The 18,900-nt window shown below is 34.8% G+C and overlaps 1 protein-coding gene and 2 long non-coding RNA genes across 5 annotated transcripts; all 3 read left to right on the forward strand.

Moving 5' to 3' along the window:
- The first annotated feature begins 1,505 nt into the window (after positions 1-1,505).
- LOC147500166 (WAT1-related protein At5g64700-like) lies at positions 1,506-4,269 on the forward strand. 3 transcript variants are annotated; one of them, XM_086559296.1, is made up of 8 exons: positions 1,506-1,643; positions 1,767-1,877; positions 1,994-2,095; positions 2,658-2,749; positions 2,935-3,164; positions 3,276-3,338; positions 3,499-3,550; positions 4,015-4,269. In XM_086559296.1, the coding sequence occupies exons 3-8, from the start codon at positions 2,086-2,088 to the stop codon at positions 4,045-4,047; spliced, it is 480 nt and encodes a 159-aa protein (XP_086415422.1). In that variant the 5' UTR covers positions 1,506-1,643; positions 1,767-1,877; positions 1,994-2,085; the 3' UTR covers positions 4,048-4,269. The 3 variants fall into 3 exon arrangements, with proteins under 3 accessions (XP_086415422.1, XP_086415420.1, XP_086415421.1); XM_086559294.1 differs by having other exon boundaries at positions 3,434-3,550; positions 4,015-4,128; XM_086559295.1 differs by lacking the exon at positions 3,276-3,338 and having other exon boundaries at positions 3,434-3,550; positions 4,015-4,267.
- Positions 4,270-5,768: 1,499 nt separating this feature from the next.
- LOC147500167 (uncharacterized) lies at positions 5,769-6,192 on the forward strand. Its single transcript, XR_015194636.1, has 3 exons — positions 5,769-5,855; positions 5,933-5,977; positions 6,057-6,192. It is a non-coding gene; the product is annotated as an uncharacterized LOC147500167 (long non-coding RNA).
- Positions 6,193-6,201: 9 nt separating this feature from the next.
- Positions 6,202-8,865, forward strand: LOC147500168 (uncharacterized). The gene is made up of 3 exons (XR_015194637.1): positions 6,202-6,309; positions 7,130-7,235; positions 8,652-8,865. It is a non-coding gene; the product is annotated as an uncharacterized LOC147500168 (long non-coding RNA).
- Positions 8,866-18,900: the final 10,035 nt, after the last annotated feature.

Here is an 18,900-nt window from a genome sequence, read left to right on the forward strand (position 1 = left end):
ATGTCACTCACCATAATGGTAAGGTTCTATTTGATAACAATGAAGATGGTGTAAACTGTACATAATTTTGGCGGCTAATTAGACGTATATTTTCTCTAACCACCGGTTTTTCTCTCTTTTATTTTTTCCAAAATCTGCTGCAGGAGAAATAATTAGGATTTTTTTCAAAAACAATGCAGCCAGTTAACTATATATGGGTACTGTAATGTCCTATTTCTTCCTGTACTGGGATTTTCCCATGTGTTTGACTGGGCTGGTAATAATTTGATTTTTGGCAAACTTTTTCTTATTCAGATTATTTTGCTTACTAGAAGGTCTGAAGGAACGTGAGCTCTGTGTTTTCTTCCGTAACAATCATTTCAGCACCATGTTCAAGGTTACTTATACTGGCTATAGTTTCTATTGTTGATTTCTTTATTCTTCTTTTTCTCTTCTTTTCTTCCTGACAAATATATGTGGTTTTGACATGATGACTTTGCTTGCAACTCAAGGGAAAACTTTATCTTCTTGCTACTGACCAAGGTTTCATAAACCAGCCTGATTTGGTATGGGAATATTTAAATGAGGTAATTTTGATACTATACTTCTGAGTCTGTTTATATGTTGCAATTCTCGAAAACAGGGAAAAGGATCGTAGTGACCCAGACTATGACCGTAATTATGGAAGGTAATTACTTATATCTTATATCTCTAAGTCGGAGTTTACAACTTGCCATGTTATTAATGAACTGTTTAAATTGCAGCAGGCATGTCAAATGCCTACTACCCAATCCGAAGTTTCAGCTTTGGGGCCTATAAAGCATACAGTTTTCAACCTCCGTTTTGTGTAGTATGCATAAGGTTTGGTTTTTCAAAACATGGCATGTTGCCGAGGTCTCAAGCATCTTTCGCCTACGTGTCTTCTACTCGAATATGAGCCCATTTGGTCTTTGTTAGAGTAAATCAGGTATCTCGCAATGATGTACACGGCTTTCGGACGTATGAACAAGTTTGACATGCTATTTTCCGGTAGGACTTAGTTGCAGAGTTTAGGTGTGTACATTTAGTTTAAGATAACAACACAAGTATTCAAATGGTGCATTTTCCATTTGATTTGTCCATTTTTTATATCTTAGTCATAAACTAGCTAGATCATATGGTGTGTAAGCCACCTAATTTGGCAGAATAGGATCAATTTTGGTTTTTGTTTTTTATTTTTTTTTTGCGGAGAAAGACAATAAGAGTGTTGTATCTCCATCGTTTGGACGGATTAAGCGTGAGATGTCATTGGATGGACATCTTCAAGGACTGGGTTTATTAGTGTCCGTATCTTCTGTTTTAAACCAATCTTTTAAATCAAAAGGGTACCCGAAAGTTTCACCCACAAAATTTTCACAAACCTTGCACACTTATGTGCAAGGGTAAATTTGTCCTTCAACCAAAAACGGATAAAAAACACGTAAAATTCTGCTTTCAAAAGGCACCGTTTCGACCCCATTTTCCATCTATCTGACTTCTCTATTTCTGTTTCTTTCTATTCCAAACACCAATCTATTTCAAACTCGAATTTTTTCTCTTTCTCTTTGTATGCTTTTTATATTCCCCAAACTCCACTATTTTCTCTCCCTCCTTTTTGTTAGAATTGCACTGACGCAATGGATGAGGTTAGTTTGAACAACTTTTACTTTTTCCATGTCTTCTATTCCTTTCTATTGCTTACTGCCCTTCATCTCTCAGTTTGTGCATTTCGTCTAATTTTATTTTATTTCATTTTTGCGTTTGTACAGAGTTGGGCAATGGGGTGTACACAACTCGAAGAAGACATCCGCGTAGTATTAGTGATAGAAATTGATATCAAAGGCGGTTTCAAACACCAAATTCGTCTTCTCCTGCTAAAGGTATTCACACAACAAATTTTTTTTTAGCAATTTCTCTTTTTTTTGGCAGGGGGCTTTTAGTTCTTCCTTCATACTTTGTTTATTGGCATTGATTTGTGTCGATCACTGTTTTCCAGTTTCAACATCCTATACACAAACACATCCTACGCGTGTGCGTCTTATCAACTTTCCTGGACACGCTAGATACACAAACACTCCTAACAATCGCATGCAAATAGGTAATTTAAGTTTGATTTTTTATGGTTTATGTTTCTCACTTAATTTATTCTTTCTTCTTAACTTTTAGATTTAACCCATGACTACATAATATATTTTCCCATGATGTACTGCTTTTAGATGATGACACTAGCAATGCTTAATATTGAACTTCTTCGCAGTTCCTCTGATAGTTTGTATCATTATTAATTTTTCCCAGTTTTATTATTTATTTTCCTAAATTTTTTTACGTAGTGCGCTCAGTGGTAGATTGTATGTATTTATTCCTATACGTCTCATTTTTAAAACATTTAATCCATGACTATCGCCATAATTATCAAAAAGATTTTAGCTCCGCTAATGCAAAATCCGTTCTTGCATTGCTGGTCCCAAGCCCAGATAAAGGAGGAGGGGAAACATGCTTTTCTATGTTCTTTGATGTACAAAGGCGGAATCACACGACTAATAGCTAAAACAAAAAACAAAGACATGAATAGTTCATTCAGTTTTACTCTTTACTTTTTTAGAAATGTTTACATCTTGCTTGGAATTTTGCTTTTGAGAACTTATCTTTCTTTTTTGCAGGAGTGTGCATGCCATATTTGACCTTTGGAAAAGTAATGCTATGTACAACCGATCTAGCTGATGCTATGTGGATATTGGCTGCCACATTATCTGTATGGATTCGGTAACTACATGAATTAAGAATTAAGGTTTAAGAATTTGTTCTCCTCGAAGCAGAAAAATACAAGTAACACTACTCAATAAAATACAATCAAAGTTTGACGATTATGTTCCTACATGCATGTATTTGTATATAGACTTATATCTTACTTATATTTGTATTTTTATGGATGTGCAGAAATATGTACGTTCAATCTACCACCTACGTCTTGGTTTTTCCTACTTGGCTTCTCGACCATATACATCAAAATGGTATCTATGGTTGGTTATAATACAAACCATATATGCTAGCATGTTTTTGCTCTCCACGGTTGCACTGGATGGAGGGATGAACAGCTTTGTATTTGTGTTCTATAGACAAGCGTTTGCAACGATCTTTTTAGTCCCTTTTGCCTTCATGTTCGAAAGGTACGTAATTAAGCTACTTGGCAACTCCTTAATTCATCTTCTAGCTTCTCTTTGATTAGTGTTAACGTAAAACTGTTTCAATTATATTTTCTCTTTTTAAATGTCCAATAGAGATAAAGCTCCACCACTGTCTTTTATAGCCTTCAGCAAGATGTTCATGCTTTCTTTATTTGGGTAAGTTTATACTATTCTGCTAACTTTAATGTATTCAGCCAATATGAAGCAGAGAAACTTTAAACTCTATCGAACTTTGGTGTTTCTAAATTTAGGATTACCATTTGCTTGAACGTGTATGGCATTGCACTGGTTTACACATTCGCAATGTTGGCTGCAGGGACTGCAAATACTCTTCATGTCATCACCTTTTTAATGGCTGTTTTGCTCAGGTAATGCACTTCGATCATTCTTTGGTATTTGAAGAATACAAAATGAACCTGTTGACCATTACAACTCGAGTAAGGAATCTTTTAAAGCCTAGCTGATGAGTGATAATTGGAAAATACTGTACAATATTTTAGGTGGATTGCTAAATAATTGCTCAAGACTTTTGAAAGACAAAACATAGGCCACATTAATATATTTTGAGTACATGAACTATTCACATAAAGAAATTGAAGAGCATTAGGAGGCGCTGTCTTTAAATAAGGTTATTGTATCAGCAGACAACATAATAGTATACTACAAATAAAATTATAAATTAGGGGGGAAAAGAACAATATTAAGTTGTAAGATTGCGCTCTTTCGGTCTTTCCTACATGCATTAACATTTAAAGTCGAACTAGATTCACTTGGCCCGAGTATTTAGCTCTTCATATGTATAAGCATAGGTTCTACATTTTTCTATTTACAGGATGGAACCTTTGAAGTTGAGGAGTGTGCTTAATATTCCACGTGGACGCCGATAAGCTAAAATTCGTTGGCCAGGGATGGTTCTCAATTTGTGAGGTAGGCTTTGGCTTGCAATAGATTTATGAATAAACAATTTCTTAAAGTTTGATTGTTCAGGTGAAACTCACCTGTTGGAGAATCTATTTAAGACAAAAACCTTCCCTTCTCCCCCAATAAGAGCCTGGATGTTTGCTGTTCCAGGCGAGATGAAGGCTCAAGGCGAGCTATTTGATTCATCGCTTCGGGAGGTGGGGGCCATGAGAACTCTAAGGCTCTGAGCTCTACTTTCATTGATAATCAGAGAAAGATACAAATGTAGAAGAAGATTTGAATGAAAACTATTTTAAACCTAGAACTTGACTGGCCAGCTGTATTTCTCGAATATCCGCTTGAAGTGAGAACTCCTAGCCAAGCGGGAGCCATCACCAGGGCCGATGATCGAACCCCATACGGAAAAGCCCTTATGATGATGGGCGTGATCCATTCTTGATGTAGGCTAGAAGCGTATCGGTTGAAGCTATGGAGCACCCCTTCGGCCAGTCGATATTGAGTTCCATATCCATTCTGAGATCCGGATGTAGAGACAGATTCTAAGCCATTTGATCGAGATCGAAAGTAGCTACAGCAGATCCATTTAGAGATCGGAACCCGCTCGGGTACACCTATTTTAGTAGCGGCTGCCCCTAAGTCTGCATTAGTCGGGTTTAGCCGCTAACTAATAGCATCAAAAGATTCAACTCTAATCGTGCTTGAGCGGACCGAAAAGCGATAAGACAACTCGCTTCGGTTGAACCGAACTTCAAATCCAATAAATCCGTCTATCTTTTAGGGCTCACCGACGACCGCCGCCTTCGGTTGTGTTCTCGCAAGTTGCTTTGGAACCTGCCTTGATTTCTCACTCTGTCTCCCAGACGCCTTTTGATTTACCAGAAGCCGAGGAAGAATTAGTAGCGGGCATTCATTTCCATAGTCAACGATATTATGCTCCCCCCCGATTGTGAAAAAACCGCTTTCTCGCTACATCCGCAGCAGAATCGATTCTCGATTTATCCGGTGGAATGAGAGATCACATGGATGTCCACAAGAGTGACACCTCAAGCCCCGATGGCAGTGAGCCCATATATGAAGGAGAAGATCGGATACTACATTCGGGATTATTATCTTATCGAATCAAGAGCCCATGTATGAAGGAGAGGTAATTTTGGTGAACAAGCCGAAAAGGCACGCCTGACGAAGTCTCATGCCAATAATGATGTCACTCACCATAATGGTAAGGTTCTATTTGATAACAATGAAGATGGTGTAAAACGTACATAATTTTGGCTGCTAATTAGGCGTATATTTTCTCTAACCACCGGTTTTCTCTCTTTTATTTTTTCCAAAATCTGCTGCGGGGAGAAATAATTAGGATTTTTTCAAAAACAATGCAGCCAGTTAACTATATATGGGTAATTGTAATGTCCTATTTCTTCTGTCTTTGGGGATTTTCCCATGTGTTTGATTTGGGGGCTGGTAATAATTTGATTTTTGGCAAACTTTTTCTTATTCAGATTATTTTGCTTACTAGAAGGTCCAAGGAACGCGTGAGCTCGTGTTTTCTTCAGTAACAATCATTTCAAAGCACCATGTTCAAGGTTACTTATATTGGCTATAGTTTCTATTGTTGATTTCTTTATTCTTCTTTTTCTCTTCTTTTCTTCCTGACAAATATATGTGGTTTTGACATGATGACTTTGCTTGCAACTCAAGGGAAAACTTTATCTTCTTGCTACTGACCAAGGTTTCATAAACCAGCCTGATTTGGTATGGGAATATTTAAATGAGGTAATTTTGATACTATACTTCTGAGTCTGTTTATATGTTGCAATTCTCGAAAACAGGGAAAAGGATCGTAGTGACCCAGACTATGACCGTAATTATGGAAGGTAATTACTTATATCTTATATCTCTAAGTCGGAGTTTACAACTTGCCATGTTATTAATGAACTGTTTAAATTGCAGCAGGCATGTCAAATGCCTACTACCCAATCCGAGTTTCAGCTTGGGGCCTTACAGTACACAGTTTTCAACCTCCGTTTGTGTAGTATGCATAAGGCTGGTTTTTCAAAACATGGCATGTTGCCGAGGTCTCAAGCATCGCCAGCTCTGTGTCTTCTACTGAATATGAGCCCATTTGGTGTTGTTAGAGTAAATCAGGTATCTCGCAATGATGTACACAGCTCAGACGTATGAACAAGTTTGACATGCTATTTTCCAGGTAGGACTTAGTTGCAGAGTTTCGTGTGTACATTTAGTTTAAGATAACAACACAAGTATTCAAATGGTGCATTTTCCATTTGATTTGTCCATTTTTTTATATCTTAGTCATAAACTAGCTAGATCATATGGTGTGTAAGCCACCTAATTTGGCAGAATAGGATCAATTTTGGTTTTTGTTTTTTATTTTTTTTTTGCGGAGAAAGACAATAAGAGTGTTGTATCTCCATCGTTTGGACGGATTAAGCGTGAGATGTCATTGGATGGACATCTTCAAGGACTGGATTTGTTGTGGTTAAAAGGAAATAAAAATGGAATAATGAGGTGCCTAATGTAGGTCTGTGGTTAATTTGACAAAGAGAAACTTGAAATAGGTATGAGTTATTCACTTTATATATATATATATATATATATATATATATATATATATATATATATATATATATATATATATATATATATATTAAATGCTCAAATATTTGTTGGCCGGATTTATGGTCCAGGAAGTTCTAATATTTTTAGGATAGAAAATAGTCTGAGATGGGAATTACGTTATATGTGCATAACGGCTAAAATTTTTATTACTTTTTCCCTTTAATTTTTCTTTATCATACATAAAAAATTTCATTAACGACAGTGTGAAATTGTTCCTTTCAAAGTTTTCTTAACAACATATTGTTGCAATGTACATATTTCTCAAAATGAATAGCCATACTTTTGTGTGTAGAATATCTTTTCCCATCTGCAATTCTATCGTGTTGATTCTTCGCTTTTGCTTTAGGATAAATGTGATTCTCATTATACTTTGAATATTGTGGCAGGGAATGTTCCATTAAAATCGAGGTAAATGATGGGCAGAGGCATGATATGTGGGTTACCTCTTCAGAACATTAGAATGGGAACAATGCATGTGCTGTTAACTAGAAGGTACATAATTTCACTGCTCCACTCGAATTGTTTTGTCTAATATGTTCCTTTAACGTTAGATAATTCATATAGGGAGGACATACTGTTAATTACGTGAATTATTAGATCATCCAACCATAAAAGAATTATAGAAAAATATTGTAAGTTATCCAGATAGGAATATGGGTCCTTCTTCGAAGTGTTGTTGATCAAACCTCGAAATCATAATAAAAAGGATGCATTTCAAATTCAAAGAGGATAATGATTCATTGGAAAACATGCACTTAGCAAGTGGAGAATAGATATTTGGCTGATTGGAAATCGTACGATAATCTCATTCGTTAGTTCCAGGACCGGTCGTTTCTAAATTCAGAAAGCTGAACAAGATCAATATGACTTCTATTCATAGTTTGCTTTTGAGTTCAATTGCAGCTTCAGAGGTCAGAGGCTTCTTTTGTACATTGTGCTGTTTAATGATGTTAATGCAAGTAAGTTGACAAACAGTTTTCATAAGTATTAGAGAATAATACTTTATTTTGATTTGTGCAATTACGATTAAGTACATTGTTGCATTGTGCATTTCTGTATTTGTTGCATATGCATTTCAACATTTTGAGAGAGACGGTCAATTCTTTTGTTTCGTTGGACAAACAAGCCAAGGAATTACAGAAATGTTAAGCTTATACGGAGCTTCTCAAGTTCTATTTCCTAAAGAGCAGATTCTTCAAGAAGCAAAGGAATTTGCGTCTAAGTTTCTAAGAGAGAAACAGAGTCTTGGACATACTCTTCTAACAAATGTACTAAAACTACTCCCCCCAACACACACACACAAACAAGATGAAAATGTAATAGTTGAAGTCAACCTCCATTAAGCCACAAGGTGAGGGACGAATAAGAGGATCGATTGAATCGGCTTCAAATGAAATAGTAGAACAAAGCTTCGCCATGTTGTGCATCGATTCATTGTATACCCGTGAGTAATTTGTTTGAATGAAACATTGCTTGGTTGGTCCTGGGGAGTGCTGTTATAAGTTCACCATAAGATTTTGTAAAGAGTAAGAAAAATAATAAGGATAAGGCTTTCAAGAACCCCAAAGCCATTTTGTCGCGGTGAATAAATTAAAGAGTGGTGAATAAGTATAGATAAAGCTTGATTTAAGCAAAAGGGTTTGTAGCATTGTTTTGAAAACCGGCATTGATATTTTTAATAATGTATAGATCTGGTTGTAAATTAACATTGGAACAAACATTCGATGGATTTTATTATCGTCGGTAGAAACTAAGTTAGAAATACAGGACCATTCTGTTTGTAGCGGTACTATCAAAATATCAAGTATCAATGTCCATAGTCCATAGTCGTTTGTTTGATTACTTGCTACTTAGCTATAACATACATGTCAACAGTTATTTTTCAAGTTTTAACACTTCAATTTATAGGAGTAGCAATAAGAGATGATCAGGGGCAAGTTCTACTAGCGTACACTAGAGGTGGTGGCCAAAGATCAGTTTTATATCAAGAACTGAGAGCTATATGTGCAGGGGGGATTAAAAGGTTGTCAACTGTTGCAGGTGCAGAAAATCATAGTGCCATCAGATTCAATGAGGGCTATTAGAATTCTGAAGGATCAGGCGAAGGCGTCTTGGCAATGTGCATACTATTTACAAGGCGCTATTAAAGCCATTTTGAGAAGTATTTTAACTGTTAATTTTCTACATGTATTTAGGGAATCTAATAGAGAGCAGACTTCCTCTTTGCTCAAGAAAATGAGTTTGTAATCGACTATTTTGTACCTCCCTTAACTCTCATGAACATTATTGAGGAGGATAAGAATGAGAGGGTTTAATTAAGATTCTAATGCCGGGTTGGGGTCAGCCATAACCCCTACTCTCTTCCAAAAAAAAAATACATGTCCACAGTCATTTCTTCGAGGTACAAGGAATCAATAAAGTCATTTGATAGGCAAGTGGCAGCAGACGTCAATACTTTAGGTGCGGGAGTGCTAGACAATCAAACGTCTGAGGATGAACAGAAGGGCGAATTGCAAGAACAAAAAAGTACCTATTCTGTCACTTAGATGATTGGGAAAGATAAGAAAGTAAAGCTAAGAGCAAATGGAAACAAAGAGTTGGAGACGAACAAACTCAACCCATCAGTTGTACAAAACACTACATGGATGGGGCAATGGCCAATGGAAGCACATCGACTTTGATTATTTGTCGTTATACATACACTAATTGCTTAGCTAGAAGTCATATTATATTCGCTGTATCACAGACGTCGTCTGTTGATGGACTTAAAATTTTGATCAATCACTTTGACAGTGAGCCACTGGGTTATACAAATTACAAAACATATTGTTCACAGATAGGCTTTCAATAATTTGCCTACAGGTAACGCTTTAAAAACAGTGAAATATTTTTACATGATTGTATTACGAGCTTTACTGCCCAATAATATAGTAGTGTTGCATTAATGGGTTTTCTTTTTTTACAGATTCCGGGTGTAATGTCGGGGATGATCAGTCACAACCCTCACATTTGTGAGTACAATCCAACTTTTTTCATCTTTTTTAAATAGCATGTTATGATATAACTCACCAAATGTATTAGTGGCTACTCATCTTGGGACCTTGATTTAAAACTGCCAATTCATTGTCTAATATTCTTTCTTTCAAACTGTTTATCTTTGAAGTTTACTTCATCAATCAATGATACTGAATTTCATTGTGACTTCATGATTTCTGATTTAATGCAACTAGCGATTAATGCATGGAACTCTACAGTATACAGTATGGTGACTGAATGCAATTTCTGCCAGATTTGCCTCGGCTTTACTAATCTTGCTCATCCATTTCGTGTGTACGATAACAAATTAGCTTTGATATATTAATTTGGTCATCGAGCATAAGTGGTCTCATTTCACATATGCATGTTATGTACTCATCTTTTATTATTTTGGTCTTCCATTTCATTCAATTCTATCATTTGGATCTGAATACAGGTTTCATGGAATATCAACCAAACAATGACTTTGGAAATACTTTTACACCATCACTCATTTGTTGTAGTTGTATTGAACATTATGTGATGGAAAAAAAATACACAGTATCAGGTTATATTTTTTTCTTTTTAGTCATCTTACCAACCCTATATGTATATCTTCCCTATAAAACTCTATATGTATATCTTCGCTATAAATGACATTATGAAACTCTTCTACGTAGCTTATTTCTATGTAGTTTTTTACCTCTAACGTTTTTCCCTTCTATGTATGCACAATGGATCACGCTTATAATTCCTCTCAGACTTCTTGTGCACTCTTTTCTTGCTAAATACTCGATCATTACACTTAATTTGGCTCTCAAAAACCAACATTCCATTGCACTGTGTTAATAACATTTTCAAAGTTATGCATGTGGAGTTGAGTGCTAATAACATCTCTAGAATGGGACCAATAACCAATGTAAGAATTGATCTATGCAACTAGCTAGCATCCATAATTTCTTCATTTTGTCGCCTCTATAAAGATAGTTTGAAAAAATCATCACTCCATCATTTGAATCATTCAATCTCCATACACATGAAATAAGATCCACATTATATTGAAAGCTTTTAAATTGTAATCTTGCCACATAGCCATTTTCCCGAAAACTATTATTTACACATTCAATTCACTCCACATATTATATCCGACTAATTAATAGATCTATAGAACAAATATTAACAGTGTCCAATGCATTTTTTCTAACTGTTTCCCAATATAATTGTTTCTAAATAAATAAATATTGTTTTTGTTAGCTAGCTACAAATTCTTTCTCTGTCCAATTTACCTACTTAAAAAAAAAAAAAAAAAAAAAAAACACTGACGATGGATTAGCTAGATCATTTTGAAGACAATGATAAAAAACAGGTTATTCTTTTGCATTTTTTTTTTATATATTTTATTCTCCAGTGTATAATAACAAGTATGTTGCACACCATGATATAATATTCTTATATCTTACAAGTAATACACTCATATGAATCCAATAATGTTCCTCAAGCACATATAAATGTTCGACAAGATAATTACACAACTAGCAACACACAGGTTAACTTCATTAACATAATGCCTTTTTTTTTTGGTAAATTAGTTTGTATGATATGCACTAATAATTATATTTTGACTAAATTACAGGTGGTTAAATACCCCTTCGAATATATTTATTCGCAACATTGCTGATCAACAAAAATCGAATTGAACAGCTTATTGAAGTGTTTTTTCTTATTGAAGTTTTTTGTCAGACCTCGGCCTGTATTAATCTAAAACATTTTACATAATCCGTTCAAACAAAAGTAATATGTTACTATTCTAATTTATATGCGTTCATTCCTTTGATTTTCTCCAACCTGATTTTGTTGTTGTTTTTTTATTCAACATGGCACCTCCTCGACTTACATAAGTTCCGCCTCTATTGCAAGCAATATTAGAGTTTTTAATACCAGTCCAACAATTTTTTTTTAATGAATAACACTATCATTTTTCTCATTACCTGTTTTTTTGTTAAATTAGTTTGTGGGAAATGAACTGATAATTATGTATTGACTAAATTATAGACGGTTAAATACCTCTTTGAATATATATATTCGCAACATGGCAGAGTATCGAAAATCGAATCGAACAAAAATACAACTAGCGTATTAAAGTGTTTTTTCCTCATTTAATTTTTTAATTTTCTTTTCTAATTTACATGTCGTTCATTTCTTTGATTTTCTCCACCCCAATTTTTCTTTTCTAGCACGTGCAACGCACGTGCCCGTTTACTAGTATACATAATTATTTTTATTTATTTTTCTATACGTATAATATATAGGGCAATATATTTGAGAATTCCCTAGAAAAGAGTCAATTATATAATTGTGAATGATTGATCGAATGAATCCCACTGGTTTATTCATGTATTTAACATTATTGATCGATCCATCTATCTGTTTGGTTTCATCACACCGTGGATGGGCTGGTGGAAGCATGGAGATACGTTTTCTCATCTTTTACAAGAACCGCCTTCAATAATCTAATTAATTAAAGGAATTGCTATATATAGACCCCATATATCTCAAGGCAGACCCATTTAAAAAATATTAATACTGGATATGTCCCTAAATAATCTCTTAGGGTAGACTCCACTTAAAAAGTGAAAACACATAAATTTCAACTTTTTGTCTTTTTACTCTCTTTCAAGAAACCTTCCTAAACCCACACTTTTTTTTTTTTCCACTCCTCTCATTTTCCAATCCAAATAAATTTAACCCACACATCTCTTCTTTCTCTACACATATTCATCTTCTTTTTCAAATTCTTTTGTTCTATTTCTATTTACAACCCATCTTTTTGTTTTTCATTTTTTTTTTTTTGATGACATTGAGTGAAATGGAATGGGCATATGATGTTTTTAATGTGGAAAATGAACTATTTAATGAAGAGAAATTTCAATCAAGTGACCAAGACGACGACCAAGACGAGGTAACTCCATACACAACTATTGTTCATAATGATTCCAATATCAATTTATTATGAAATCATTATGATGACGACTTGTACAAAATGTGATTACAAAGTATTTATGCAAACTCAATCTATGAGGACGATCGCTTCTGTTTAATGTTTGATTTTAATAGTGAGTGTTGGGAAATGGGAATAGTCTTACGTTCGAGACGTCCCAGGCTAACTAACTTTCTAAGACTCTAGCTCCCCAACTGGAGCGACTTATGAAGCATTAGACAGTATAATTTGGCCGTCTCTTAGTTACTTTGATAGATATTTTTCTTGTGACAAATTTTTAGCTAATATTATAATTCACTGTAAATGTTATAGGATCCTCTATACGGTCACAATGAGGTACCAATTGATGCACTTCGGACTTCACAAAATTCAAATGCATCTTCGGAGGAGCACTACATAGATCAAACCGAACATTTTAACACCAACATGGTATGCATGGATGAATATACGTTTTGAAACTTACTTCTTTGATTTAATACCTTTTTACCCATGGATTAATGAATACTTAAATTGATTTATAGGTATTTGATAGTTGTCAAGATTTGATTGATTGGACACAACATAAAGGAAGTGAAGTGGGAGCTATTATAAATCATTTGGGAAATCTCAAAATGCAATTGGTGGGAAGGCTCCTAGACTTATTTTGATATGTGAGCGTGGTGGTAAATTTCGATCTCATAAAAAGGTAGAAGCAAACGAGAAGGCAGTGAGAAAGACTGGAACAAAAAAGATGAATTGTCCTTTTAAATTAAAAGCGTGTTTTGAACGTGATAGTTTAGAGAGATGGACACTAAGAGTTGATTGTGGTCGTTATAATCATGGGATGGCAAAAACTATGGAAGGTCACTCTTATATGGGAAGGTTTAATAAGATGGAAATGATTCTTGTATCTGAGATGAGTAGAGTTGGAGTCAAACCAAAAGAGGTCATGAATGCTGTCAAAGCAAGAGATATATTAAACTCGTCCTCCATGAGACAAATGTATAACGCAAGACATAGAATTAGACTTGATGAAATGGAAAATAGAACATAGTTGCAAGAGCTGGGTAGATTGTTAAGGGAAAATGGATATGTGGAGTACAGTAAACGTCGAGAAGGTAGCAATGAGGTTTGCAAATTGTTTTGGGCCCATCCGGGTTAGATCCAAATGGCTAAGACTTTTAACCAAAATTTTCTCATGGATTGTACGTATAGGACAAACAAGTATCATTTCAAGTTGTTAGAGATTGCAGGAGTGACATCGACCAATATGACTTTTACTGCATATCATGTGTTGATGGAAAAGGAAAAAGAGTATGACTACACTTGGGCATTGGAAAGGTTTCGAGAGATACTCATGCCTGAAGTTCCAGTGTTGATTGTGACTGATAGGGAGCTACCTTTGAAGAATGCGGCCGATGTAGTCTTTCCAAATGCAAAGAAGCACTTGTGTCGATGACACATTTCCCAATGTGTCTTGAAAATGGGAAAAAATATTCTCAGTGACGAGCAAAACATAAATAAACTTTGTGCCATGTGGACTAATGTGGTAAAGTCAAAGACACAGGAGGGTTTTTTGAGAAAGTTTGTTTTTATAGAATTAGCTTTTAAAGATTATCTTGTGCTCATCCAAAATTTGCGTAGAACATGGTTGCCTTACAAAGAAACATTTGTTGCTTACTGGATAGACCAACAAAAGCACTATGGAAACACTACGACGAATAGGGTGGAAGGATTGCATGCTCGACTGAAGTCGAGCTTGAAGGGAACATGCAAACATGATTTTCTTGGAATGTGGAAATTGATACATCCAGTTATCAATATTGAGATTAGCGAAATTAGAGCCTCTTTTGAGAGGAGTTTAACTAGATTTCAGCACGAGCACAATGACGAGCTTTTTAGTGAGCTCAGAGGATTTATTTCAAAGAGAGCTTTAGATTTGATTTTGGAAGAGATGAGACGTATAGATGTCATTAGGGTAGATAATAGTGTTTGCGACCACACTTTGCGTACTTCACACGGTTTGTCGTATGCACATGAGCTAGTGATACTCAAACAAAAAGGGTGCAGAATACCTCTTTCTGAAATTGATGAATTTTGGAAAAAGTTGTCTATTGAACCGAGAGCCAGTGATCCCATTGGTGTTGATTACAAACCAGCTATTGATTTATTTATTCAACGACTAGGATCAAGTTCTGAAGACCAACAAAGATCTATGATAAAGATGCTCATGGAACTTGCAACGCCTGAAAGTTCATCATTGGAGCCACCAAAGGAGGATGCTACACCAAAAGGTCGTCCTAAGGGCAGTACTAAGAAGAGGCCAGCAAAAGAAGAGTGGTCAACTACCCGAGATCCGTCATGGTTTGAGTACCCTCCGGATGCTCCACCCATGACTCCACAATCCATAACGAAGCCCAAGGCCAAACCATTTGTTCCAAAGAGGAAGAAACCAAATTTTGATGTTGGTTGCTCCATTAATGAAATTGAACATCCTCCAGATGCTCCACCCGTGACTCCACAATCTATAACGAAGCCCAAGGCTAAACCATATGTTTCAAAGAGGAAGAAACAAAATGTTGATGTTGGTTGCTCCATTAATGAAATTGAGCATCCTCCAGATGCTCCACCTGTGACTCCAAAATCTATAACGAAGCCCAAGGCCAAACCATATGTTTCAAAGGGGAAGAAGAAACTGAGTTTTGATGTCAGTTGCTCCATTGCTCAATCTAGATATAAAATGTGTTTTCCGCGTGAATTGCTATAGTTTATTGTTGGTTTTGAAGACCCGTCAGCGATGGAAATTGTGGTTTCAGGGCTCTCTGCTTGGCTTTGGGAAGAAAAGAAACCGACTGGTTTTGGATGAGACAAGAGTTATTAAGTGAGTTAATGTCAAATGAGGAATATTATGTGAGGATATTTTCCCAGGAAGCTGTTGATGGATTAAATAAAAGGATAAGGAAAAAGAAGAGAACTCGTGCCAAGAGGAACAAATGGATGGATATGCCTATTATTGGGTATTTGTTTGCGTCGAGATTTGACGTTGTGCTTGTACAGTTCTCTACATCATATTGTTATACCTTTCTCCCTATGAGATCTCCAATGGATTTAAACAATGTTAATGTGCTTGGGATCGGTTATGTTAATAGTAATCATTACATTAAACTAGATTTGGAAGATGGTTGCCCAATTCCAAAAATAGTGTTGTTTTGGAGCAGGAATAGTCTAGAAATAGCAAAAGGCTAGGAAATTCTAGTGAAAACCCGTGTGGAGGCATTCCAAGGGTTGAATGTTCAAGGGATTGCTCAAGTGGAGGCTTTCGAAGGAGATCCAATTTTTGTCGATTAGTGTAGTTGGGCAAATAGATGTTTGAAATATTTTATACTTTTACAGAGGATACATGAAGAAACATTTTTTGCGATGAAAAGTTTTTGTAAAGACATTGATAGAATGGAATTGAGTTTCTTATATATTTTGGAACCAAACATTTTATATATTTTAATTTTGATGTTTCGACTTTCATTGTTTACATGTATTGGTCTGAAACATTTTGCCAAAATTTCAAATTAGTTAGAGTTTTAATTTTGATCAAAACTAACCTAAAAATAAAAGATGTTCAAATTAGGCTAACTCTGTGTGCATTGGATGGTTGAATTTGGACCGTTTTATAAAGATAGGAGATTGTGTTGGACTGTCTTAAGAAGCGGTTCATTGGAACCAACTTTAAAATAAAAGACGTTCATATTAGGCTAACTCCGTTTGCATTGGATGGTTGGACTGGACCATCTTAGAAAGATAGGAGATTGTGTTGGACCTATCTTAAGAACGATTCATTGGAACCAACTTTAAAATAAAAGACGTTCATATTAGGCTAACTCCGTTTGCATTGGATTGTTGGACTGGACCGTCTTAGAAAGATAGGAGATTGTGTTGGACATGTCTTAAGAACGGTTCATTGGAACCAACTTTAAAATAAAAGACGTTTAGATTAGGCTAACTCCGTCTGCATTGGATGGTTGGATTGGACCGTCTTAGAAAGATAAGAGATTGTGTTGGACCTGTCTTAAGAACGGTTCATTGGAACCAACTTTAAAATAAAAGACGTTCATATTAGGCTAACTCCGTTTGCATTTGATGGTTGGACTAGACCGTCTTCGAAAGATAGGAGATTGTGTTGGACCTGTCTTAAGAACGGTTCATTGGAACCAACTTTAAAATAAAAGACGTTCAGATTAGGCTAACTCCGTCTGCATTGGATGGTTGAACTGGACTATCCCATCTCGTTTTGGATAGCTGATCTAAACTATTTAATTGGTCAAAATTGGTCAATTTTTAGTAATTCACTCAAATTTGGTTCCACGATTGGTGACAAAATCTTTATTTTAAGACAATAATTAAAAAAACATTACCAACCATTGTTTATACACCTAAATGTTACATATTCATTTTATGGTCTTCCCCACTACACTATATGAGTTCAGGGTTTAAGGTTTATGGGTAAGGTTTTGTACTTTACAGAGATGTCAATGAAATTAAATTTGAACAATATATTTTTTTTTCTTTAATTCAAAATTTATTATTGAATTTTGGCTCACAAAATTATTTTTGGAATTTAAATACACGCCTCAGTTTAGGGTTTTGGGTTTATAAACCGTTTAGTTGATCAAAATTGGTCAATTTTTAGTAATTCACTCAAATTTGGTTCACAGTGGCTGACAAAATCTTTATTTTAAGACAATAATTAAAAAAAACATTACTAACCATTGTTTATACACCTAAATGTTACATATTCATTTTATGGTCTTCCCCACTACACTATAGTCTATAGATGTACATATGGGTTAAGTATTTAAGGTTTATGAATAAGGTTTTGTACTTTACAGAAATGTGAATGAAATTGAATTTGAACAACATTTTTTTTTCTTTAATTCAAAATTTATTATTGAATTTTGGCTCACAAAATTATTTTTAGAATTTAAATACACGACTCAATTTAGGATTTAGGGTTTTGGGTTCAAAGCATATATATAGTGAAGGAAAACTTTGATTCAAAAATTTTGGTCAATTGATTTGTAGTTTTTTTTTTTTTTTTTTTTTTTCATATGAAGTCTTGAAGTCTTGAATATGAAATTTAAATTGAAATTTCCAGCCCAAATTTTAAAATTAAAATTTGAATTTGAATTTTAAATTTTAGTAAAATTTCAAACACAATATTTTGGTAATTTGGTTTGTATTCTTCATTTCATGTTCAATACAATATGAAAACATGAATTGAATTGAAATTGGAGTTAGTGATAACACAAAACCAACTTGAAATTCAAAACACAAAATTGAAATTGAAATTTTTTGCCCAAAATTTCAAATTTCAAATTGGATTTTAAATTTTGGTGAAATCTTGATTCCCGCCCAAAATTTGAATTTGAATTTTGAAATCCGACCTTCAGTAAGTTGTACCGAAATATTTTGTCAAAATTTCAAATTTCAAATGAAGAGAAATGTGTTGGTTAGAATGGTTCAATTTAACTAACTTAAAAAGACTAGATGTTCACATTGGGCTACTCTATGCCTGCTTTTGTTAGTTGGAATGGACCGTCTTATACATAGACGAAATGTGTAGGTCCTGCATTAGGAATGGTTTAATTGAACTAACTTATATAAACAAAGATGTTCCAGTTAGACTATCTCTTTATGCCTCTGTTGGTTGGCTTTGGCCTGTCTTTGCTTAGATTAGATTTTCTTTGGCTAGCTTTGTTTGATTTAGTTGGTTGGACTGGACTATCTTATACTTAGATTAGATTTTGCAAGTCCTACATTAAGATCGGTTTAAATAAACTAACTTCGTTCACACCATGCTAGCTTTTCTGCTTTAGTTGGTTGAACTGGACTGTTTTACACTTAGATTAGATTTTGCTAGTCCTGTATTAAGATCGGTTTAACTGAACTAACTTAAAGAGAAAAGACGTTCTAACCAGGCTAGCCTTTTCTCGTTTTTAGTTGGTTTGGATTGGACCATCAAAAAATCCTTATCTTTTCAGTTTATCAGGCAACCTCAAAGGCTGAGTGGCAATTTACTTACCAAAATTGCTTGGACTTCATTTTCAAACTATAGTCTGAATGAATTTGAGAAGTGGTCTACTATCACCTTGTAGCTAGGTGATACATTTT

This window comes from Coptis chinensis, chromosome 5 (genome assembly GCF_015680905.1).
Source record: "Coptis chinensis isolate HL-2020 chromosome 5, ASM1568090v1, whole genome shotgun sequence".
Lineage (NCBI taxonomy): Eukaryota > Viridiplantae > Streptophyta > Magnoliopsida > Ranunculales > Ranunculaceae > Coptis > Coptis chinensis.